Genomic DNA, 25000 nt, shown 5'->3' on the forward strand with positions numbered 1-25000 from the left:
CACACTTACACATGCACCCACACACGTCAAGGTCACTAGCTCCTACCCACACACACACTTACACATTCTCACATACACACACATGCGCACCTTCGTTTTGGGATGACCAATACTTTTATCTCCCCTTCTTTCAACCTTTTCTAATCAGTCACCATGCTTTACCACTAAATCCGCAAGATTTTCTTATTTCTCTCTGCTTATTTTCTCTTATTCCTTTCTTTTGAAGAGCATAGGCTTGAAACGTAAAAGACATTTTCACATTCCCAAGTGTCAAACTAATACATCTGCTAGTTGTTCATATACCTGTCTTCGTCTTTTGTGTACAAATAGATACATACATGTACACATTTATGTACATGCACATACATATACACAACATTTATATATACACTGGTATGAACTTGGTGAGTTGAATATATAAAAGCAAGCAAATAAATTATACATTTCGTTAATGAATAAAGCTTGCAATTTAGAAGAGAAAATCTGTAAGTTATTTAAGTTTAAAAAATGAAATTAAAATAAAGATTATAAACTTATAAGAGTTATAAAATTGAAATTATTCTACATAATATGAGTGTAAATAAGTTTCACCCTTGCAAGTTTGACTATGTGTTCTTTAAGACAAGGTATACACAACAATAGAACAATGGAACAGAAATCATTTCCAGTATTAGATAAGAGACAGTATAAATAAATTAATATTAATAATAATGAGAACTTTGGATATCTCTAAAAAAAATGCATGGACAATGGATGAACAATGGGTCTTCTTCCTGAGCATACATTTAAAATTATCGTTAAAAGATTCAGTAGGCAAAAGACCATATATAAAATTCAGTGTAGTTGGCAGAGAAATACATTTAAAAATACTGAAGAGTCAGATAGTTTATAGATAGTCAAAGGTTTTTTGGAGGGTCTGTTTGTTGGTGAAATAAAAATAAAATGAGCTGAAATAAGCTATGCAAAGTGATATATGATAAATGTTGGTTGATTTGAGCGAATTTAGCAAATTCAAAAACCAATTTTTTTTGCTGTCCATATGGAATTTTTTGGTTGATTATCCTATACTTGAAAGCATGCGTGCAGCAATTCAAGACTGATTTTTGGTTTAAGGCGTATTTGTCTTGGAAGAGGGTGAAGAATTTCTCACACAGGAGTGGTATCACTGAAGAGAGAAGGTGGGTAGGAGTGAAGAGAGAGGCAGTAAGTCTCAGATGAAGAGAGGAGGGGAATTAAGCCCAAAGGAGCAAAGAGAGAAGGTTAATTCCTGTTCACAGCAATGGTGGGAGTCCAGATGGCCCTGTGCAAAACAGTCCAAATACAGACAGGTACAATAGTGAATGACTGGTAGAACGGAAATGGCGTGAGACCGGGGTGTCACTGCCAAGTCTGATGTCTCAGAGGAGCTCTGCGAACCAGTCAGCTAAACAGTGTTCCGTTTAACCAATGTACAGAGAAGGGTAGAAAGAGGAGATGCAGTAAACGACGTTGCTAGAAGTGCAAGTAAAGGAGTCGGTGATCTGATAGAGATGATGATGGATGCCTATGAGGATGGTGGTGTTGGAGAGGTAGAGGCAAGTATGACAGCGTGGGCAGGAGGAGGTGAACGAGCCAAGGTGGGAGGTGGGGGTCAGGGAAGAAACTGTGAACCAGGAGGTCATGCAGGTTGAGGGTTCATTTGAAGGAAGGAAGTGATAAGTTTGGGAAGATGTGAGGTGGAGGGGTCAGACTGGAGTCGCCAGAAGGCTCAGAGAATAGTGCACTAGAGGGGCAGGGGAAGGGTGGTAAGTGAGGGGAAACAGATGGACAACGGCAGGGCAGGTGCTGGGAGAGAAAACAGAGGTACGATTCACAGAGTGTGCCCTGGCAAGGGCTGTGTGGATAGTGGTGAGGGAATATCCACGAAGGATGAAGTGACGAGCAATGAGTTGAGATTGAGTCTCAAAGTTATGATAGTTATTGCAGACCCTGCGCAGATGGAGGAATTGGGAGTAGTGAATGGAGAGCTTGGTGTTAGGGAGGGTGGGAGGAGGAGAAGTTAAGGTAGGATTGTGAGTTGGTGTGTTTGTAGTGGATGAAGGTAATAAGAGCCGGGTGATGTATGCTACAGAAATGTTGAGAAATGCAACAGAAGTGTTAGAAATAGTGCAGGAGAATTCAAGGGCAGGATGGAAGGATGGGACAAAGGCACGGAAGGAGTCTAATTGTTTGCAGGAGAGTGAGGTCACACTGATAAAGTCATCAATATAACGATAGTATAGTTCAGGAGTGGGACGAGTGAATTGTGAGAATATTTGGGTTTCAACATAGCCAACAAATAGGTTCGCATAGTTGGGGGCCCATTCTCGTTCCCATGGCCACTCCCAAGACTTGTTGGTAAAAATCACCTGTGAACAAGAAGCAGTTGAAGGAGAGAACAAGTTCGGCCAGATGAAGAAGTGTAAAGGTGTCAGGTTGGGGGTTGGGTTGAAGGTTCAGAAAGTGTTTAAGTGCAAGAAGTCCTTCGTTGGGTGGGATCACCATATATAAACTCTTGATATCAAGAGTGAAGAGAAGTTTATAGGAGCCAGAAGGGAAGGGGAAAGAGTTAAAGAGATGGAGAGCATGGTCAGTGTCGTGGACGTGGGAGGGGCAGCAGCTTAGGTTGGTGATGCAATCCCCTTCATTAGATGCAGGTGGACTATTGTGGAATAGTGCATATAGCTTGACACAGCACACAAAGCTATGAATATTAGCACGGGTCTGAAATTCGTTACTGGATGGAGTGAGGAGGACAAAGCAGAGACCCTTACTGAGAAGAGAGCGCTCCACCTCAGAGAAAGAAAGATCTGGAGGAATGGTAACAACAGACTGAAGTGAGGAGGGAATGGATGAGTTAGATGCAGGAGGAATGGTGGGAGCATTGGAAGGCTGGAAGGAGAGAAGGTTAAGGAATGGAGTACATAACATCAGGACTACATATGTTTCATAGCAAGCAGAACCTCAGAAGTGGTAAATATCCAAGTGAGATGAATACCGCAGGCTACTCTTCAGGTCAATGATATTTTGATTAAATGAAAGTTTACTCTATCACAAGGAGGTACGTGTTAACGCTTTTTATAAATGGTAAGGAAAAATACGGAGAGAGGTAAGTAAATAACAATAAAGAATTGAAGGGAAAAAGAAGTGGAAACCAATTTTATAAATTGTAAGGAAAGAGAAGTATGTAATTCCTTCCCATACAGCAAATAGGTTACAATGCTGGGTATGACATTGTTGAATTATGACTTTAAGATAGAGTATATACCATCCAAGAGGTTAGGCTATGCAGATTGTTTATCAAGGTTAATTCCAAAAAATATGGAACTATTCAAAGATACCATGATTGTCAGGTTGTGAGCACAAAATGAAATAAAAAAATTTTGTGTAACGTCATTCGGGAACTGCCAGTAACTGTTCAAGTAATAAGATTAAAATCAGAGAATAACAAATTCATTACAGAGATCAAAGAAACATTGAAAGTTAAAAAAAAAAAAAAATACACATAACACATGTGAACCATTTTTCTCTGTGATAGCATGTTGATGTACACACGAAGAGTTGTAGTGCCAGCCACACTATAAAAGCGTGTATTAAGTGAATTTCATATAGGACACCTAGAGATTTTAAGAATGAAATCAGTAATGAAAAGTTACATGTATTGGCCTACTATGAACCGTGATATTGAACAACTGAAATCCTGCATAGGTTGTGCTCTCACAGCAAAGGCACTATCAGTGAAACCATGGCCTAAGACAGACAGTCCACAGGTCAGGCTACATATTGATCTTGCTGGACTGGTAAATGGCCTGTATTATCTGATCATAGTAGACAGCTATACCAGAGATATGTAAATGCAATCAACCAAACTCAAAGGTAACGATAAGGTTCCTTCACAAACTTTTAGCATGATACAGTGTCCTGGACACCGTAGTTTGCGGGGTACAAATTAAAAAATTTCTGCAAGAGGTATGCAAACAATCACATCTCTACTCTACCATACCACCTGAGCAAACAGAAAGGTTTATAGACACATTTAAGTGAGCACTGAAAAAAACCAGGAAATGAATTAGAGAATGATGCAGCACTAACTCAATTAAGAGTTTACAGGGTAACACCTAACAGGTAAGTCACCCACACAGCTAATGCTTGCCCAGAAGATAAAATCAATTTTTGATAAATTGTTACCTACAAAAAAACTTATAAGGAAAACGCAAGAAGCACAACAAAATATTTTAATGTGGGAGATAAAGTTCAGTTCAAAATCTATAAGAATGGAAGATAAGGTTGGGAGGATGGTATAGTGACAAAAAAAAAAAAAAAGGCAGTATGATGTACATAATAAAAGGTCAGGTAGGAGAGCACAAAAGATATTTGAACCAGTTGAAGACTAGACATACCGAGATTGAACCTAGACGGATCGGCAATAGAAAACGTAAACTAACAGAGTGACTAAAGCAAAAGAAGTATCAAAACTTCTGAGGAAATAAAAATCTCAAAAAAGGGAGAGGTGATAATGAAAAAAATTTAATTAAATAAACGTTGCATTTCTTACAGAAGTCAAATCTCAAAAGGGGAGATGTTATGGCAAGTATCATGACACCCCTTGTGAGAATGGACTGGCCGAACTCATACAAGTAACAGTGTGCTTGACTGATAGCGAGAGATGAGAAATCGCAGAAAGACAAAAGGTGTTGTTCGTGAGTTCATGGAACAGCAGGAAATTGTTGAGAAATGTTATAGTTCATTGAGAGTTGTTTTGGTTACATCTGTAGACAGAGTATTTGGGAACACATTAAGTGGAATCAGTTGGTCTACCCCATTTCGCAGTATCATATATCCCCCAGTTATAAGTCCACATTATAAAAGTGGTATACAGCGCTATGATACAAAAGCGACGACAAGGACACATGTTACAACAGCATCCAAGGCTCATCTTCCACTACCATGCAGCATTACAGTTCTAACACAAGCATCATATAGTCAGTTATTAATTTGACAAAAAAGAATTTGGATAATGATGAACTTCAACTGAAATTTAAAGCTCCACTAACAATCATCAAGAAATAAAGATGCCCAAAAAATTTGTTGTCAACTATAATCTGCTATTATGGCCATGGGCTGGCCAATTTCTAAGTGGAAATGGTTGGTAGAAACTATAGTGAATGCTGTTGTATGTGCACATGCATAGACATGCATGTTCCACAAATCTTTAACACCATGAGCTGCTCACATTCTCTGGTAAACAAAATCTCTTAATTTTAATAGCTTTGATATGCATGCACTCATGGAATGAAAATATCTTATTTGAAAAACAGTCACAGATTGGCAATGGAATAGCATCCAGCCATAGTACATTTACTTCAACAACTTTTACTTAATCCATGACAATGTGGAGAAACAGATCAAATTAAGACAATGATATACATGTATACATTAATATACTCATACTAACACACACACAGAACACTCTGAATTCACAGCTTTTAAGGGATTTTAGCAATAGTTTCACTGATTAGACAAATTAAACAATGAGGAAAAATTTCCAATCTCAGATGCACACACGAACATCCGTAAATTAAACACATATATATTGCTATTGTACTAAAAGTCAGGTGGAAGGGAGCTTGATGGATTCATTATTTTAGACTTAAGGACTCAAATTTCTGCTCAACAACTCATTATCCTAGTGTGGAACTGGTAACCTTTCTGGATGTTTGTAAATACTAATAATGCATTTAGTAGTAAATGCAACTGCATATGTGTGGATTATACTTAGTTCAGAAAATAAAGCTCATCTACTGAATTTATTCTAACATTATGTATACATCCAAAAGTAAGATACTCGATGTTCTTAAATTAAACTCATTGTAAAAGCATATATGTAATAATGAAAATGTTTCACCTCTAAAATTGAAAGATAAGTCCTAAAAATTATGATCATTACACCATGATGAAACAAGTATTGTTTTGGCAACTTCAGGAACTAGTGACACTGTTCATTGCAAGTCTAGCCTTAACTGGCTTCAGCTGACAGGCCTCAGTAAGGGTTTTGTGTCTAGGGTCATAGGTCTTTGGTAACAAGAAAGTTAATGTGGTAACCCTCAACAGACTGAAATTATAGCAATATAAGTTCTGCATACTAATGCAATACAGTACTTTCTACATCTGAACTGAATACTCTTAAATCACTAAAATTATTATGAATACCATCCCCGACACTCATTCACTCAAATTATGTAGACATTCTAACATTGTAATTAATTTATCTGCCTACCATAACCATTGATTGATAACCAGATACATTAATCTTTTTTCCTATAAAATACACCTAGCATATTCTTTACGTTAATGCTCTTTTAACTATGCCAATGCATCAAGCAAAATCTAAAACTTTGGTTTTCTATTTGTTTCTTTGATATCCTATTGTTGGTTTTATGCCTTTGTATGTACTAAAGAAAGCAAGCTACTTGTCTATCAAACTTTAACATATTCTGAACAAAACCTACTCTTACAAGTGGTAAAAGTTTTTACATATATTTGATAAGTTTGGCAAATCTATAGAAATCTACACTTGAATTGCATAAAACATGCATACATATACATATATAAACATAATTGCACACAAAAATAATTTAAATTTAAAACAAAAGAACTTACTGTTGCTGGATTGACCAAATATGGTGGCAGGTGTTTGGTTTCTGTTAAAGAGATTTGTATTTGCTGTATTTGTTCCAAAGGCTGTAAAAATATGAATATTGCTAAGATATAAGGGAAAAAAAAAAGACTTATTTGAAAATAATAAACAATTCATGAATTTGATAAAGCAGGGATATTCTTTTTAATTTGGTGATATGAGAGTATGCACTGTAGTAAGAACAAGTGTTTGAAGTGAATGCTGGAATGTATTAAACACACTATGGAGATTTTTTTTTTTCGTTTTTTTCTTATCACAGTTAATATAAAGGTAGAATCAGAAAAAAATTCAATTTTATGATTACTCATTGGATACTATGAGAACAGCTTTTCTTACTTTTATGGGGGTCTATAAATTCAACTATTTTGAATAAACTCAAATATAAAATTGAAATGAATTTTTTTTAATTTCTGCCCCTTCTATTTTAGTTTTGTACACTCTGACTTTCTCACCATGATTCCTATTCAAGTTGTAAGGAGGTAGATACATGTCATTTGCATGTGGAATGCTACTTTCAACATTCTCTTTCAAAGAAGGCTACGGTGTGTTACACATACTTGAAGGTGACAACATATAGGAAAATACATTTGATGTCTCTTCCTTTTTTTATCTTTCACTATTTGTCACACTTTTCTTTTCACAATGGCCACTGTCACATTTCTCTTTTCACAATAGCCATTGTCACATTATCTGCTAACAATAATATTGGTCTCAAATTTTGGCATAAGGCCAGCAAATTCAATTACTTCAACTCAATTCAATAATTTATATTATCTTACTTCCTGAAGGAGTCTCTGACCTAGTAATTTATTAAAAAGAATGTAGGTGATGTTGTTACTGACTTAGATCCATATTACAGAAAACCTCAACTACAGAGACATATCCCTTAGACCAGGGCTGATATTACAAGCAAAATGCAAAATGATTTTTTAAATTCCCTTGCATTCATTTGAGTGATACACAAATCAACTGACAGAAAAGACAACCCATTAGAGGAAGTATTTATTCATTGTTTCTTCTGAAATAATTGTGAAAGAAAAGATGTTGGATTTGGTGGAATTGGTGTCTTGCTGAATAAACTTGTACATGCTGCAACAAATGAAGCATTTGCAATGGTGAAGGAAAATGCAAGATCAATTGAATGCATGAAAAGTTATACTAGCTTTTCAGAGTTTCTACCCATTGGGAGGGAACCAGGCTGCTGGAGTTCTGAGATGCAAATTATCAGATCTGCAATACTCCAGGAAAGCTGCCAGTCACCTGTTCACCTACCGGTCTGGTGGGCACACTAGTCAGATTGACTATATTCTCACCAGGAAACAGGAAAGGTGGCTGTTTATAAATATCAAAACTTTCCCAGGTGAAGAATGCACCCCACAACATAAGTTAGTTGTTAGTGACTTCAGGATCAGGGCTAAATGGCTGCTCAGAAGACAACCAGTGTTGAAAAGCAAGGTCTGGAAGCTTAAGGATCTTTTGAATAGACAGATCTGTGGCTGGTACAAAGTCCCCTCTCAACCTAAGGTGACATGGTGGTGGAACAATGTAGTTGACAGGGCCATTAGAGAAAAGAAACAGGACTGGAAGTGTGGTAGTAGCAGAGAACAGTATCAGATAGCCAGCTGTATGAAGAAGTGTTGCACTCTAATGGTGAAGGGAACCTGAGGAAGAGGTAGACCCAGGAAGACATGGGATGAGGTGGTAAAGCGCAGTCTTCGGACGTTGGGCCTCACACAGGCAATGGCAAGTGACCGAGACCTTTGGCAATATGCCATGCTTGAGAAGACCTGTCAAGCCAAGTGAGATTGTAGTCATGGCTGATGTTAGTGTCACGTAACTAACACATAAAAAGCACCCTTCAAGCAATATGCTGTGCTTGTGAAGACCTGTTGAGCCAAGTTAAATCATAGTCATGGCCGATACCAGTACCGTCTGACTACCATGTAAAAAGCATTGTTCAAGTGTTGGGCCTCATGGAGGTAGTGACAGGTGACCGAGACCTTTGACAATATACTGTGCTTGTGCAAACCTGTCAAGCCAAATAAGGCCAATGCTGGTGTCGGGTCAATGGCACCTGCACCAGTGACATGTAAAAAAACACCCACTATACCCATGGAGTGGTTGGCATTAGGAAGAGCACCCAGCTGTAGAAACATTGCTGAATCAGGTCAGTAACTGGCTTACCAGTTTTCAGCCAAACCTTCCAACCCATGCCAGCATGGAAAATCTCAATTTTCTAACAGAACTGGAAAAGCACTACACAGAGAAAGCACTACAGGAACTTAAAATTAAAAGAACTATTATTTTATTATCCAATGAGTTTACTGTTTGTAAGTTAGACATAATATATTTAATTTGAAACATACTTAAATAAATTAAATATAAACCAAGCAAGTAAAAGAATATGGGCTGCACTTACCAAAAGATGAAATTGGTGTCTTAGTACTGAATGCATTGCTAGCTGGTTGAGAAAACAAACTACTAGCTGGCTGCTGTCCAAACAAACCTCCAGATGTACTCGGTGTATTGCTAAATGCTAAAAGAAATACAAAACAGTAAAAGATAATTCAACTGTTTATTTACAACACTTTACAGGAATTTTAAATAAAATGCTCAAAAGAAAAATTCATTTAAACACTACAATAGAATAATTTGAAAGCTTTAAAAAAGCATAATTCCTTCACAAGCCATTTTGCAAACAAAATATAGTTCTAAACAAACTTAACCCCATTAGTATTCAAATTATTCTGTCAAATGTAATGCTGGTTTGAATTAATCATGCATTATCTCATAGCTTTGAGGTTTTGATAATGTGATTGCTTATTTTTAGTATAACCTTGTTGGGTAGGTGTGAGAGGCTGAATATGGCCACTTTGAACAAAAAGCAGGTAAAATATTTGGGCTAATGTGGCTAGTTTAAATGCCAAAGAATTAAACATCTGTTTTTAATAACAGTGGCTTACAATTTACATAATTTTTTTCTTACTGTTATTTCAAGCAAAACAATTTATTTTCAGGTCCAGTGTGGGGCATGTGCCAATTAGAGTGCATGGCTATATTCACCATTTATCGGTATATTCCCATATCCTACAGGGCAATCCATCGCTCAGAGTCCCAGTTAGTCCCCACCTTCACTAGATACCTCCTCAACTGTCATGACCAAGTGGCATGTGGTTGACTAACATGAGCTGTTAACCAGCTGGATCCTTGAAGAAAACATAGTAAGCAGGGTCTAACTCAAAAAATATCAAGTAACATAGCCAAACAATCTGAACTGCTGCTCCTGAATCATATAAGTAACAGAATGCATCCCAGTTTCAAAGAAGAGTCGTTAGTTATCTATGAAATCCAACCAATGGTAACCCATAATCCTGTGAAGCATCCTGGTACCAAAGGAGTTTCTAAGGGTCCTGGACAGTGTCCAAGTATCAAAACTATAAAGCAGGACAGAGCAGATCAGAGACTCAAAGACCCAAACCTTTGTCCTCCTGTACAGATATTGGCATCATCAAACACCCTTGTCCAATTAGCCCACAATTGCATCAGCTCATCTAAGTTTTTTCATGACTTCAGGCTCAAAGCTAATGCCACTATCTATCACACTGCTGAGATATGTGAAGCAGCAACAATTTCGCAATTCTCACTCACAACAAAAACAGACGAGGTGAAGTCCTCCAAGAAGAAGCCAATGAAGAACTAGATCTTCATCTTGACCCAACAGACTGAGGTCAAGAGGTTCCACTTCTTCACTCAGTGAAAGAAGAGCACTCCTTAAGACATCCAGAGGTTCAGTAAGAATAACTGTCATCAGCAAAATCTAGGTCTGTAATCCTAGTTTCACCAAAAAATTTATTTTAGTAAAGAAAAAAAATAATAAACAAAATAAATAAAATACTTTCAAGATGAGAGTGAGACAGGTGTAAAAAGAAAAAAGCATGAACATAAATGATAAAAAAATATGTATGAGTGTACAAAAAAATGACATACAAAAGCCAGTGCTTTGCTGACCAAACGTTGCAGGTTGTCCAAACAATCCTCCAGATGTTGTGGTTGCAGGTGAGCCAAACAAGCTACTTGATGTATTTTGTGTATTAAAGGCAGTTGGTGCACCAAAATCTGTTTTAAAAGAAAAATTACAAGTAAAAATAACAGGAATTTAATAAAGAATTCATATGTAACAAAAAAGCCCTACCCATAATTAACATATCTTACAGGATGGCAATAAAATCAAGTTATTTCAAAATGGTCATTTTGCAAATGTTTCAATAGGAGCTGAGGAACTACCATAAAAACCCATGTAATTTACACACTTTTCTTGCAAAAATAAAATAAACTTTAGGGGGTGCGTAAACTACATGAGTAGATCATTTCCAGAATTTTTTTTGGATTTTTGTTTGTTTTTTTTTTTTTTTTTAAAAAAGACATACAAAATGTAAGAATTTGTACCGGAAGTTGACTCATTTAATGCCAGAATAGGTTTTTACAGAACAAATAATAGCTTAAATACGCATAATGAAATTGACTTTTATTTATGCTGGACGGTATAATGCTTACTTTTTCTGAATAAATTAACTAAAACCATTAAATGGTTAACTAGTTTTTGAAGTTTGACATTCATACTGGTAAGCACAGTCCAGGCCATATTTTACTTTGTTTGGAGTTTCTACCTATCGCAATGGAGCACATATTGAATGTCTCCTTCACAGTAACAATTCATAAGTTTTGCTCATACTGAGAATAACAATAATGACAAATTTTAAAGTTTGCTTGATATTTTATAAGTGTGAAAGAGATTAAAATTTTGATATTCCATATCAAAGGTTCCAATAAGAAAAGGCAGAAAAGAATTCTGTTTACATAATCAGTTTGATCAGTCACTTCCTCTGTTGGTTGAGTAAAGTGTCATCCAAGCTGATGTTTATTGATAATTAAACTTAATTTGCAATACTTGTGCATATTTATCAGCTTTATTTTTGTTGGTAATTCTTAACAACTATTCCTGTTATCATAATTTGAGAAGACATACAGCCGTATGCTAAAGATCGGACATAATCACTTGTGGGCAAGAAATGTAAAATAAAGTTTATGACAAACAACACAAACACTTTGGAATTTAATAGCTTTCAATGTGATACCTGTTAAACAGAAAATATTTTTATTTAATAAAATCTAATCATAAGTAAAATTATGCTAAATACAACTAAATTGAAAACCTTTTTCCCCTGGCTATATCAGCAATTCTGAAAACTTTTGGGTACAAATTTTACATGAGTAGAAGCTTTTTTTAACAAATTTTATCCTGAAAATCACCTGCGTAAATTACACAGGTGTGCAAATCATGGGTTTTTATGGTATATCATCATCATCATCATCATCATCGTTTAACGTCCGCTTTCCATGCTAGATGTACCCGGTGCAAGCTATGGACACATAAGAGGTGCAGCAACATCAAAGGCAGGTTAACTAGCAAGTTAGTTTTTGTTTGTGGCAGATGTTCGGGTATTAGGTTGGACGATTTGACTGAGGACTGGTGAAACCGGATGGCAACACCAGGCTCCAGTCTGATTTGGCAGAGTTTCTACAGCTGGATGCCCTTCCTAACGCCAACCACTCAGAGAGTGTAGTGGGTGCTTTTACGTGTCACCCGCACGAAAACGGCCACGCTCGAAATGGTGTCTTTTATGTGCCACCCGCACAAGCCAGTCCAGGGGCACTGGCAACGATCTCGCTCGAAAATCCTACAGGAGCCAGTCAGGCGGTACTGGCAACGGCCACACTCAAAATGGTGCATCTCATGTGCCACCCGCACAAGAACCAGTCCAGGGGCACTGGCAACGATCTTACTTGGCTTGCCGGGTCTTCTCACGCACAGCACATTTCCAAAGGTCTCGGTCAGTGGTCATCGCCTAGGTGAGGCCCAATGTACGAAGGTCTTGCCTCACCACCTCAGCCCAGGTCTTCCTGGGCCTACCTCTTCCACGGGTTCCCTCAACTGTTAGGGTGTGGCACTTTTTCACGCAGCTATCCTCCTCCATTCTCACCACATGTCCATACCAGCGCAATCGTCTCTCTTGCATGCCACAACTGATGCTTCTAATGTTCAGCTTTTCTCTCAAGATACTTACACTCTGACGGGTATTCACATTGACATTACACATCCAACGGAGCATACTGGCTTCATTCCTTGCGAGCTTACGTATGTCCTCAGCAGTTACAGCCCATGTTTCACTGCCATGTAGCATGGTTGTTCGTACGCATGCGTCATACAGTCTGCCTTTTACTCTGAGTGAGAGTCCCTTTGTCGCCAGCAGGGGTAAGAGCTCTCTAAACATTGCCCAGGCTATTCTTATTCTAGCAGCTACACTTTCAGCGCACCCACCCCCACTACTAACTTGGTCGCCCAGATAGCGGAAGCTATCGACTACCTCTAGTTTTTCACCCTGGAATGAGATAGAAGTTGTTTCCTGTTTGTTTGCAGTCTTTATTGCACCTGAACATCTGCCACAAACAAAAACTAACTTGCTAGTTAACCTGCCTTTGATGTTGCTGCACCTCTTATGTGTCCATAGCTTGCACCGGGTACATCTTATAGAGTTACTACCTACTCCTTTTATACATACTGAGCAGGGTCATCTACCTGAAGGGGTTTGTGTTTTATCTACCTTCCTACTTATTAGGATTTTGGTTTTAGCTAGGTTGACTCTAAGGCCCTTCAATTCTAGACCTTGCTTCCACACCTGAAACTTCTCCTATAGTTCTGATAGTGACTCCGCAATTAGGGCAAGGTCATCAGCATAGAGGAGCTCCCAGGGGCAACCTGTCTTGAACTCCTCTGTGATTGCCTGGAGGACTATGGTAAATAAGAGGGGGCTGCGGACGGAACCTTGGTGGACCCCTACCTCTACCCGGAATTCATTGCTGTACTCATTTCCAACCCTCACCTTACTGGCAGCATCTCTGTACATGGCTCGCACAGCTCTCACTAACCATTCTTCTATCCCAAGTTTCCTCATTGACCACCAGATAAGGGATCGGGGGACCCTGTCAAAGGCTTTCTCCATGTCAACGAAAGCCAGGTACAGAGGTTTATCCTTAGCTAGGTATTTCTCCTGCAACTGTCTCACTAGAAATAAGGCATCAGTAGTGCTTTTACCTGGCATGAACCCAAACTGCATCTCATCTAAATTGATTCGCTCCCTAATTAGTTGGGCTATGACCCTCTCTGTAACTTTCATAACCTGATCTAACAGCTTGATGCCTCTGTAATTATTTGTATCTAAAGCGTCACCTTTACCTTTGTAGCAGTTGACTATGATGCTGCTACACCAGTCATTGGGTATGAATCCTTCGTGTATCACCTGGTTCGTAATACGGGTGACTAGGCTATAGCCAACACTGCCAGATATTTTGAGCATCTCTGCAGTGATTCCTGATGGGCCGGGGGCTTTCCCGGTCTTCATACTCTTAATTGCTTTATCTACCCTGGTACTATCAACTCGGATAGCTGGTCCCTCTATTGGGTCGACATACGGCAGGCTCTCTTTCTCCCATTCATTCTCTTTATTAAGCAATCTATCGTAGTGGCATCTCCAGACCTCTTTCTTTGCATCCTCATTTAATGCAAGCGTACCATCATCCATGCGAACACATTTCTCTCCTACAACATCACTATTCTCTCTCCTACACTGTCTTGCAACACGAAATACCTCGAGTCTTTGGTCCTCACGGCGCAGAACATTGGCAAATCTTTCCTTATCTGCTTCCCCTCTGGCTAAATAAACCTGTCGCCTAGCCTCCCTTCTGGCACATTGGTACAATTCCCTGCTACCACCGTTCTTCCAGTCCTTCCAAGCCTGTTTCTTTTGTCTAATAGCCCTGTCTACCTCCTTGTTCCACCACCACGTTACTCTGGGTCGGGAGGGGACCTTACACCACCCACAAATCTGGTCGGTGGCTTTCAACAGGTTGTCCCGCAGAAATCTCCAATTGTCTTCCACGTTGTATGATGCTATATCCCCTTCTATTTCGTTAAATGCTTCAAGTAACTTGTCTCTAAGTCTCTGTCCGTTTGCAGGGTCTTTAAGCTTCCACACCCTTCTCCTCCAAGCCTGTCTAATTCTGGGCACCCATTTTGCCTTGATCCCAAAGTCGCTAACTACTAATCTATGTTGTGGGGTACATTCTTCGCCAGGGTAGGTTTTGGCATTTATAAGCCGCCCTCTTTCCCTATTTCTGGCGAGGATGTAGTCGATTTGGCTAGAGTGTCTGCCGGAGCGGTAGGTGACTAGGTGACTGGCAGGTTTCCTGAAGTTGGTATTGCAGACCATAAGATCGGTTGCATCACAGAACTCCAGCAGTCTGGTTCCCTCCTCGTTGCGGGAACCGAAGCCATAGCCTCCATGTATGCCATGGAAGCCTCCAGCACGACGTCCGACATGACCGTTGAAGTCTCCAGCCACAAAGAGAAGGTCCCTGTCACTCGTCGACGAGGTAGTTTGCAAGAGGGTGTCATAGAATTGGTCTTTCAGACCATCTGGTAGCCCCGGTTGAGGTGCATAGGCTGAGATGACAGTAGCTAATCTATGATGAAGCACTAGTCTGATCTTAAGTACTCTGTCACTTACTCTAACGACCTCGATTACCTTATGGCACATTATTTTTATTAATGAGAAACTCAATTAGTTCTACTTGAGTAAACACCTGCTTGAAACAATATTTGTGTTTCAGATATGGAAGCTAACAAATAAACTACAGATCTTGGTGGTAACTACAACAAAGTCAGTAAAATGGTCTATGTACATAACAGCTTGGTTTATCAGGATTTATTAATGGATATTATATTAGGTATTACTATAAAGCGCTGTACAATGGAGACAAGTACAGGTTCAACACAAAAAAACACATATTTTACTTCATCATTTGCATGTCCAAGTAAATTTTTTACATGGAAAATTATATCATTTGAAAGCTTTGGATGTGAACTTTCTTCTCATATAGTTTAAATTAAAATCTGACAGTTACATATCACATTAGGGTCTCTCTAGCACCCTGGTATTTTTAGGCATTTTCAAAGTTTGTCCCATCTTTTTTTTTCTTTGTCTGCTGAACAGTAGCCCTTGTTTTAATTCAATGTGCTTCAGCAACATAACTCAAGTTGTGTTAAAAATTATACACACATATAGAGGAATGTTTTAGCTTTATTTTGATATAAAATTCAATGGGGATAGGTCAGATAATCATTACAAAATATAAAAATGAAAATTTATCATTAATTTTCATTTAGAAAAGAACATAATTTCTTCAAGATACCATAAGAAACAAAAATTCTTTGCTAAATCATCATGGACATAGCTGATTCTGGCCACAGTATGGCAAAAATGTGCAGTTAGAAAAGAGAGTTGTATATTGACATTTTTTGTACACAATTAACACAGATTGACACTACTTGTCAAACTGATGGATTCCCATCAATAAAAATTATAAAGTGCAATGAATACTATTCAGTAAAGTCTGATGTGAAGTCTTTTAATTTTTTTTCCCCCAATTTTGAATGCAGTCTTTATTGTAAAGTTTACATTTTCACAAGTAAGAGCTGATTTTCACTTCTATGCTTCATAACGAATATCTGATCTACCACCATCAAGATTTATCTACTACATGTGGGGAATTCTGTCTGTGTGTGTGTGTTTGTTTGTGGAGTTGTTAGTTAGATGTGTGTGTAATCGCTTATCACGTGAAAATGGCTTCACCATTTACTTCCATACTTGTGATGCATGAATAATTTGACCTCGGATAAATGTTAGGCTCTTCATTTGATTTTTTTTATTAAAAATAAATAATATTGCTTTATATTTAAGATTCACTTTAAAAAGGTTCCTCAATGTCAACTTTCGGTAGCCATAGCTTTTTTTTCACTTTAACTTCAATCGTTACTGTTCTCACTAAAAGTTTACTCACATTTACTGATGTAAGTAATTTCATAATTTACTAACAGAAGTACGGTTTTGTGTTTTCCTGTTGCTGAGGTTTTTTTTTTTTTTCTGGTACCTTCGATACTGGCTCTTTGGTTCACTGCGTGACAAATTTCGCTTCAACCACACACGCGCGCACACGCATACACACGTGTGTCTTTGTAAATATGTTTGTATACATTTATGTATGTGTGTGTTTGTAAGAGACAGAGTGTGAGTGAGTCAAGGGGTGTGTTGTCATATGCATCTATCATTTTTGGATGTATGTGTGCGTGTGTGTGAGACAGCGGTGTGTATGTAGTATTTACTCTCTCTCTCTCTCATACACACACACACACACACACAAAGATGTATGCATATTTATGCATGTACGTATACATAACAAACCTCTCTCTCTCTCTCTGTCACACACACACACATCCATTTCATCTGATGTGTAGTACTCTGTATGTGTGTGTGTGTGTGTGCGTGCATAGGGGGTTCCACAATCGCCATTTATTTCAATTACTCTTGTGAGGATATTCAAGTAAATAATTTTTTTCATTTAATCCCCATTTTAATTTTCGTAAAAGTTTCCAAGTACCAATAAGCAACAATTTCATTCCCGGGCAACGCTGGGTGGCTCTGCTAGTTAATAATATTTCCTCCTAAGTTATATATACTCTTGGAACACATTAAAGCCCCTTTCGGGGCCACTTTATTTGAATTCTTACTATCAGGTAACTAATTTCATGTTATTACATAACTGACTTCACAATTTGGGTATTTATAACTTATTGGGAATTCCTAAAAACAAGATCCTGTGTAAGACAGTTCGGTATTCTCTGTAATGCACAAAACCTGTTTCAAAAGCTACATACTTTGTATTGTTGCTATTGGATTAACAAAACAATTATGAGAATGGAACCAAGGGATAAACCCCGCTTTTCCAGGAATTACCAGGTACATCAGCTAGTATCAAATAAATCTAAGAAATTCCTCTACCTTCATGTATGATTACCAACACAACTTCAGTTATAGTGCTCAAGTGCACTGAACTAGATCAAGTAGTCATAAAAAAAAAGGGGGGGTGTAAAATCTGTGAGTCGATGAAAATCCCAGGGTGTTTGCGGGATCCTGACATCTGAGATAGGTAAGTGTCAGATTTTGATTAAAAGTATATGAGAATGAAGTTGACATAAAGAATTTTCAATTGATAATTTTCCAAGTAAGATAGGTATTTTGTCATGAAAATGGTGTACTAAAAAATGGGTTTTTGCATGGTCAAACTGTGTATCACCCCTTCGACATCATTTCAAAGGCTGTGACAAAAAACAAAAATGAGGGGAAATCCCTATAAAAATGGAGAAAATCCAACATATGTGGGCGTCTTCATAAAAAATTTTGCAATTTATAGCCATTTTTAATAGCCTAATAAAAATCTTATGGAAATGCTGTCATGTCCCAAATTTCATGACATTTACCTCCATACCTATTACAAAAGTGTCAAAACTCAAGCTCCTGTGGCTTGTAGTTTTGGATTTAGCTAGGTCTGAAAACACTGTAAAAATCAACCATTTGGTACACGTAACAAAATAGGCTTCACATAAATATTTAAAATATTGCCAAACAAAAAGTTTGCTTTCTAAGAATCTGAAAAAAAATTAGGCAACTACTATACCATGGTCACCATTAATTTGCATAATTTAAAACTGATTATCACCTGTTTCAAAGATATGACATTGCAAATATAGCTTTTACACAAATTAGGCAAAATTTCAACCATTTCACTGACCATTCAAATATTTCCTTAAATATTTATCCAAATTTCACAAATGAAGTATCAAAATGTTTCTTTCTGGATACTCTCCAAGAAAAAGTACAGTAGAAATATTTAATATTTTCAAGAATTCATGATACCTAATTTCATTATTGGTTCAATATTAATAATGATTATACAAAAGGTTAATATTTTATGTCAGGTGTAGCAGCTTCAAAGATAAAAGAAAAAAAATGACATAAGAATTTAGCTAGAATTTTTCTAATCCTTCTTTCGTGATCACAGTTTTTAGTTACGTTTCATGGACAAATATCTTACTTGCACAAGATCATATTCCGAGAACACACATTAAACTCTTGCAAAATATAAAATATTAGATTTTGAGTGCTTATAGGTATAATGTTATAATATCAAGATATACCATATCAAATAATAAAGGCATAGCAATGTAGTTAAAAAGTTCACTTCACAAACGTGATCTTGGGTTCAGTTCCAATGTGCAGCATCTTGTGCAAGTGTTTTTTACTATAGCTTCAGATGATCAATGCTTTGTGAATAAAATTGCTAAATGGAAACTGTGGAAGCTTCTATGTGTGAACACAGAAGCATTGCAGGCATTTTTAATCAATAAGATGAATAGCAAAGTTAAAATAAGTGCTGAGATCAATATGATCCACTATAAAGTTTTGAAGACAGTGTCTCTGCATGGCTATAGTCCAATGATTGAGGTATGTTAAAAGTGTAAAAGTGTATATCAAATATATTTGCTAAATATTGAATACTTACTCTGAGCAAAAGCCGTGGTATTTCCAAAATTTGCTGAAGTAAAAAGAAAGCAAGAAAGAAAAATAACATATTTAATTATTCAATTTGATAAAATTCAAAATTTATTTGCTTGTTAGATATAGCTAATGTTGCCATATTAAATGTGTGCATGAGAAAATTAATTAAAAATGAATGTAATAAAAATGATTAAGAAATATCACTATAATTCTAAATACGTTTTCATCTGTAGTCATATTGTATACCAGCAGGAAATAACAGCAGATTTTAGACATTAAATTACTAAGAAATATCATGGAAATTTTATTTGTGTGTAAAATCACAGAAAAACAAGCAAGTGGTGAATAGAGGGAGAATCATGATACAGTAGACAGAGGAAGAATGAGAGAGAGATAATGTGTGGTTGAGTAATTTGCATATGAGTTACCATGGGAAACAAGCCTTAAACTCCTGTGATTGCCTACAGAACTTTGAGGAACAGGAGCAGAACTGAAGATTGAATGTTGAACTCCTATCTTCACACTGAATTCATTACTGAAATTGTCAACTCCCTTTTTATTTACTGCATCTTTGCACAAGTCTCACAAGCCATTTATTTATACGTAGTTTTCTCAGCAACCACCAAATTACTAAAACCTGTTGAACACCTTCTCCAAATCAAATGAAGTCAAGAATACTATTTTTCCTTAACCAAATATTTTTTCTGCAGTTGCCTTACTAGGGAGATTGAATCTATGGTAACTCTTCTGAGCCTGAAGTCAAACTGCATCTCATCTAGGTCTACTCTGTCCTATGATTCTCTTCATCTTCATAACCTGATCCTTTAGTTTGATTCCACTTAAATATGCTTCTCAATTAGGCATCTCCTTGCCTTTGCAGCGGTTTATGATGATACTGTTACACTCATCACTGTGTAACTGTATACCAGAGCATTATCATGGATGTAACATAAAATCAGGTGCTGAATGAAAATTAACTTAAAAGTTAAATAACAAGTTTATTTTTCTAAGTTATTGTTGATTTCTTTGCATGCATACAACATAGTTACTAACCTGATAGAATGTCTTTTAAAATGTTTCAAATGTAATGTATATGTACTTGTAAAGCACATGCAGTGAACAACCCTGTTTTTTTGTTTTTTCTTTCCAATAAAAGTTTGAGTTGAAAAATGATGTTAACCTATTTTGCACACTTTAAGAAAAAAGCCTCCCATGATACTTCTCAAAACAATCATGATCAAATATTCAAAGGAACTTTGCACTGTTTGTAACCTAAGTACACATGCCTTTTGCCTGTGTACTATCGAAATTTTCCTCTTTTAAAATGATCTGGCAAATGAAAAACACCAGTGCAAGAGCAGAAGGGATGCCACTAATCACAATGTGTAGTTGTTGTTGAGCCGACTGAATGTAGTTTGCCATAGAGTAGGACTTGAGTTGGACGAACCACATATGAGCATCATGATAGTGGGGAAGCACAGTATGACTCATCTTCTGAAGGGAAAAAAATGGAACACACATGCAGAAGAAATACAAGCTGCTCAAAACCAAAATCCAGAAAGTGTGATGGGGTAGAAAACTCCGTGAACTGCAGCGGATAACCAGGATGGCGTCTTCAAGCAAGAATATGAGACAAAGACAAGGATGAAAGAGAAACATGAAATCGTACCCAAGTATAAAAAATATGTATAAATGATCCTGAGGAAAGTTTCAAGCAACGAAGGAAGATTACATGATGCCAACTTGAACCAGTAGACCGAAAATGTTAGAAGAATGTATGGTTGCCATGTTAGCAGAAAGAGATGGAAAATAGCATGTGGTATAATTGTACAGAGTCGTATTCCAGGCAGTAAAGAGTTCTCCAGAATCCAAAAATTTCGGTAAAAATTTCTCATATAGAAAAATGTGTAAGGTCACCATTAGAAGTTGTTAACAAGTGTTAAACCATGAAGAAAACGTGTCTGAAGTTGAAAAATGAGAAAGAATGCGTATTCTGAGTTGGGTTCACCACTGTAACAATGGTGGCTGGCCACCGTAATAAGAGTTAAAGTTGTAACTTGGCCTTGTTACTGCTGGAACAAGAGGTTAATTAAGAAACAAAAATCCTCATATTACGAAAGATAAAATGCATTCTTGATTGGAATAAATGTAAGAGCCATTCTTGAACTTCACAATTAATTTAATATTAATTCAGAACCAGGTAAAAATTCACCAATAAGATGCTTTGGCTGAAGCAGTACATAAATAAAGAATGTGTACATACTATCTTGCAGTGTCACATTCCATCTGTAGAAAGTAAATTAAAATGTACAAGAGAATTTTGTACCTCACTTTGGTTTACTTCTCTTGTAAAAGGAAGTTGTGCACCTGATGTGTAACTTAAATAGTTGTGAGGTACCCAGTTGCTTCTCTAAGGCATTTTGATTCCTTAGACCATGTGTAGCAAAATTTATGTGTTCTGAACACACAGAAGTGTCTAGCATGAAATCCAGCGATCAAAGAGAGATCAAAATTCCACAGCTATTGAATATATAGCCCAAAGACTGCTGGCTCCTACTGGCAACTAAAAAGACCTTCTAGAACATTCCATGGTTCAATGGGATTACTAAAAGGGACCTGACTCCAATTTCTTGGAAGCTTCTAGAATGTTCGCCAAGGAAGATCAGTGTGGTTAAGATCCCATGACTTCTGCCAGCGTAAATAAGGCAATAACAAATCTGTTTCAAATTACATAACTCCTCCAAGGGTTTTTATTTTTCTGTACCCATGGAAACCACCAATTAGCTGGATAGTTAGCTTTTCACAAATTTCCAAATGGGTTTGTTTTCTCTCCATGCTCCAACATGTTACTAGTTGATGATTCAGACTCACACATGAATACTTCAGAAATGGCAGTGTCAAACAGGAACCAGAAGAGATATTTCCATCATTCCTTTGCTCTCCTCCTTGAGGAATATTTCCTTCTAATTTGATCAGTCAAGCCCACAATAAATTTGTATTTGGAATACTCTTTTCAAACTTGAACAGAAGAAAGATTGGCTTTTTGCATCCTTGCAACTTCAGTGTTCACTCAGGGATCCATGTTTGTATATAAAAAACAAACAAATCTCTTCCATACAGTGGCACCAAACTTTCCTTACTGCATGGTTTTCAAATCACCCTGCTTTTTTTGATGGCAAGTGTGCTTTCATCATTCTCACTATCATTCCCAATGATGACTCAGTTTTTTCTTTCATCATTCTCATTATCATTCCCAGTGATGCCTCAGTTTTTTCTCACACATTGTCTAGTAATCATGATCATTTCACACCTATGATTATCACATTACAGAACATGTGCAAATCTCTTCCTCACCCTTAGCCAAGTATCTTTATCACCTAGTTGCTCTTCAAGTCATTTGATATTGTTCCTAATACCACCTTCCTTCCAGGTTTTACCAAGCTAATTTTTTTTTTAGCCTTTCTTATTCCTAAATGAATACAATTATCTTCAAAACACCTTAACAGTTCTAACAATATCTTTTCATAACTAAATTCTGAGAAATTGATTCATTATAAAATTCAACCATAGTTTGGCTACTCTCCTTCAAACTTTTTCCTGGGGTGAATTTTAAAAAACATCATCTCCAATCTCTAATAATTTGAGCAAGCTCTAAATGAGCAAATTTGTGATCCAGTTCCCATTATCATCTTTTAGTGTCCCTTTTCTATGCTAGCATGGGTGGGACTAGTTGTAAGAATTTTCTGCTTTTATATTGCCTACTGCTCTTATAAAAATCCCTTTAAATCTAAACTTGTTCACTGCTTACCAACAGTTAAGTAAACTTTCCAAAAAGAAATGTGATATAAAAACAGTACTCACATGAATCACCAAACCCGAAGCCACTTAGCTTTGTAAACATCTGGAGATTTTCTGTAAAAGATAAAACACAAATTAGTTAACTGTAATATAAAATTTTTAAATGAACACTTTAAAAGCATAACTAAGCTATCTACTGCAAATATATTGGAAGATATGAAGTTGCTCCCCTTCCAGATTACTTCAATGGACAAAATGGGCAACAACTCGACAGATTCCATGGAGGCAATGGCTTGGTCTTCAACATGATGGTGAAACAAGGCTGTTGGAGTTCTGCCTTGCAAATACCTGATGATTGGTAACTATAACTTCAAGAAACCAGCCAGTCACCTCTCAGTCAAGTAGGCATACAATCCAGATTGATTACATTCACATCGGAAAACAGAATAAATAGATGCTTGTGAATGCAAAATCCTTCATGAGTGACTAACATAGGTTAGTAGTTAATATTTTGATTTTGAGCTAAAAGGACTTGGAGACACAAGCCAATCTGGAAAAAAAGTTACAGAAGCTTCAAAATTCGGTGAACTGTCAGAAACTTAAAGAGAACTAGCTGAAGCATTTGATGAGATGGAGACATATAACATAGAGGACAACCGGAATATCCTATAGAAGAGCTTACTTGAGCTGCAGACTAAATTTGTGGCTGATGCAAAGTCCCAACCAGAACTAATGTCACATGGTTATGGAAATAGTGAAGTAGACAGTATCATAAGAATGAAAAAACAGGCTCTGCAGGTTTGGAAGAGTGGATATAGCAGAGAACTATACTAAGTAGCTACATGAGAAGCTAGTCAACAAGTATTTTTAGCTAGAGGATAAGAAACGAAGAAGATTGCCAATGTTCTAAAGCATGAGAATCAGAAGCATTAAATGTTCCACACTGCAAGACAGTTATCCTCCTTCCATGCTGGTGTGAGTTAGATAGCTTGAGAACAGCTGGCATGTCAGAAGACTACACCAAGCTCTACCATCTGCTTTGACATACTAAATTCATCACTGTATTCATGGCTGACAGCATACCTCTACTTGTAGAGCTTTCACAAGCTATTCATACACAAGACCACCACAGCAAATAGACCCAAGGTGGGCACTACTGGCAACAACACACATCACATTGGTGCTTTTACTGAACATCAGAGGACGGTTAACACTTAGTAACATGATAAAAATTCCTTTCCTGGGAGACCTTGGTGTATGCAATCAACCCTTATGCATAGCACTTACGGAAACACACCTGAAACCAGATATAGGAAATGCAGAAATACACATACCACAGTATGTTGTATTATGGACTGACAGGAAAGAAAGAAGTCATGGTGAAGTTGCTATGTACATCTGCAAAGACTTCACACTCCAGGTCCTTTTGTCACACTCAAATTCAGTATGTGACATGTTAATTGTACATATAAGACAACTCAATGTAGTTATATGTGCTACATATTGCCCTCCAGATGCTCCGAATCATGTAGGCAAGTTTGAAGATTGCCTTACAAAAATAGAAGTTCTAGTCACATTAGAACACATAAGTGTACTTCTTATGGGAGACTTCAATCTGCCCAATGTCAGATGGCCTTGAAGAAAATGACTTGCTGACTGACACCCAACATTGTTTCCAACCAGGAAGAAGCTGCCTGACTCAGCTCTTACAACACTATGACTGGGTGCTGAAATAACTGCTCAACCACTCAAATGTAGAAGTGATATATCTCGACTTTGCAAAGGCCTTTGATAAAATCAATCATGGAATGATATGTCACAAACTGAGTGATCTCAGCATACTTGGAAAATTAGGAGAATGGCTTCATAACTTTCTGAAGGATAGAAGTCAGGTGGCAGTAGCCAATAGTGAGCAGTGTTCCGCAAGGCACTGTTTTGGGACTACTACTGTTCATAATGGCCCTCCGAGACATGC

General features: G+C 37.2%; 1 protein-coding gene across 1 annotated transcript; it reads right to left on the minus strand.

Moving 5' to 3' along the window:
* Positions 1 to 1045: 1045 nt before the first annotated feature.
* On the minus strand, positions 1046 to 23142 carry LOC149132188 (uncharacterized). Its single transcript, XM_089365003.1, has 5 exons — positions 23089 to 23142; positions 19232 to 19264; positions 10703 to 10831; positions 9135 to 9251; positions 1046 to 6759 (listed from the first exon to the last, which is right to left on the minus strand). The coding sequence occupies exons 1-5, from the start codon at positions 23126 to 23128 to the stop codon at positions 6587 to 6589; spliced, it is 492 nt and encodes a 163-aa protein (XP_089221129.1). The 5' UTR covers positions 23129 to 23142; the 3' UTR covers positions 1046 to 6586.
* Positions 23143 to 25000: the final 1858 nt, after the last annotated feature.

Source organism: Octopus bimaculoides, chromosome Z (genome assembly GCF_046866305.1).
Source record: "Octopus bimaculoides isolate indiv1 chromosome Z, ASM4686630v1, whole genome shotgun sequence".
Lineage (NCBI taxonomy): Eukaryota > Metazoa > Mollusca > Cephalopoda > Octopoda > Octopodidae > Octopus > Octopus bimaculoides.

Excerpts from the sequence above, each read along its gene's own strand:
- LOC149132188 (XM_089365003.1), bottom strand. The coding sequence starts at position 23,128 with ATGTTTACAAAGCTAAGTGGCTTCGGGTTTGGTGATTCAT. Across the intron at positions 19,265-23,088 it reads CTTCGGGTTTGGTGATTCAT|CAAATTTTGGAAATACCACG; the intron begins GTGAGTACTGTT and ends TTTTTACTTCAG. Across the intron at positions 10,832-19,231 it reads TACCACGGCTTTTGCTCAGA|ATTTTGGTGCACCAACTGCC; the intron begins GTAAGTATTCAA and ends CTTTTAAAACAG.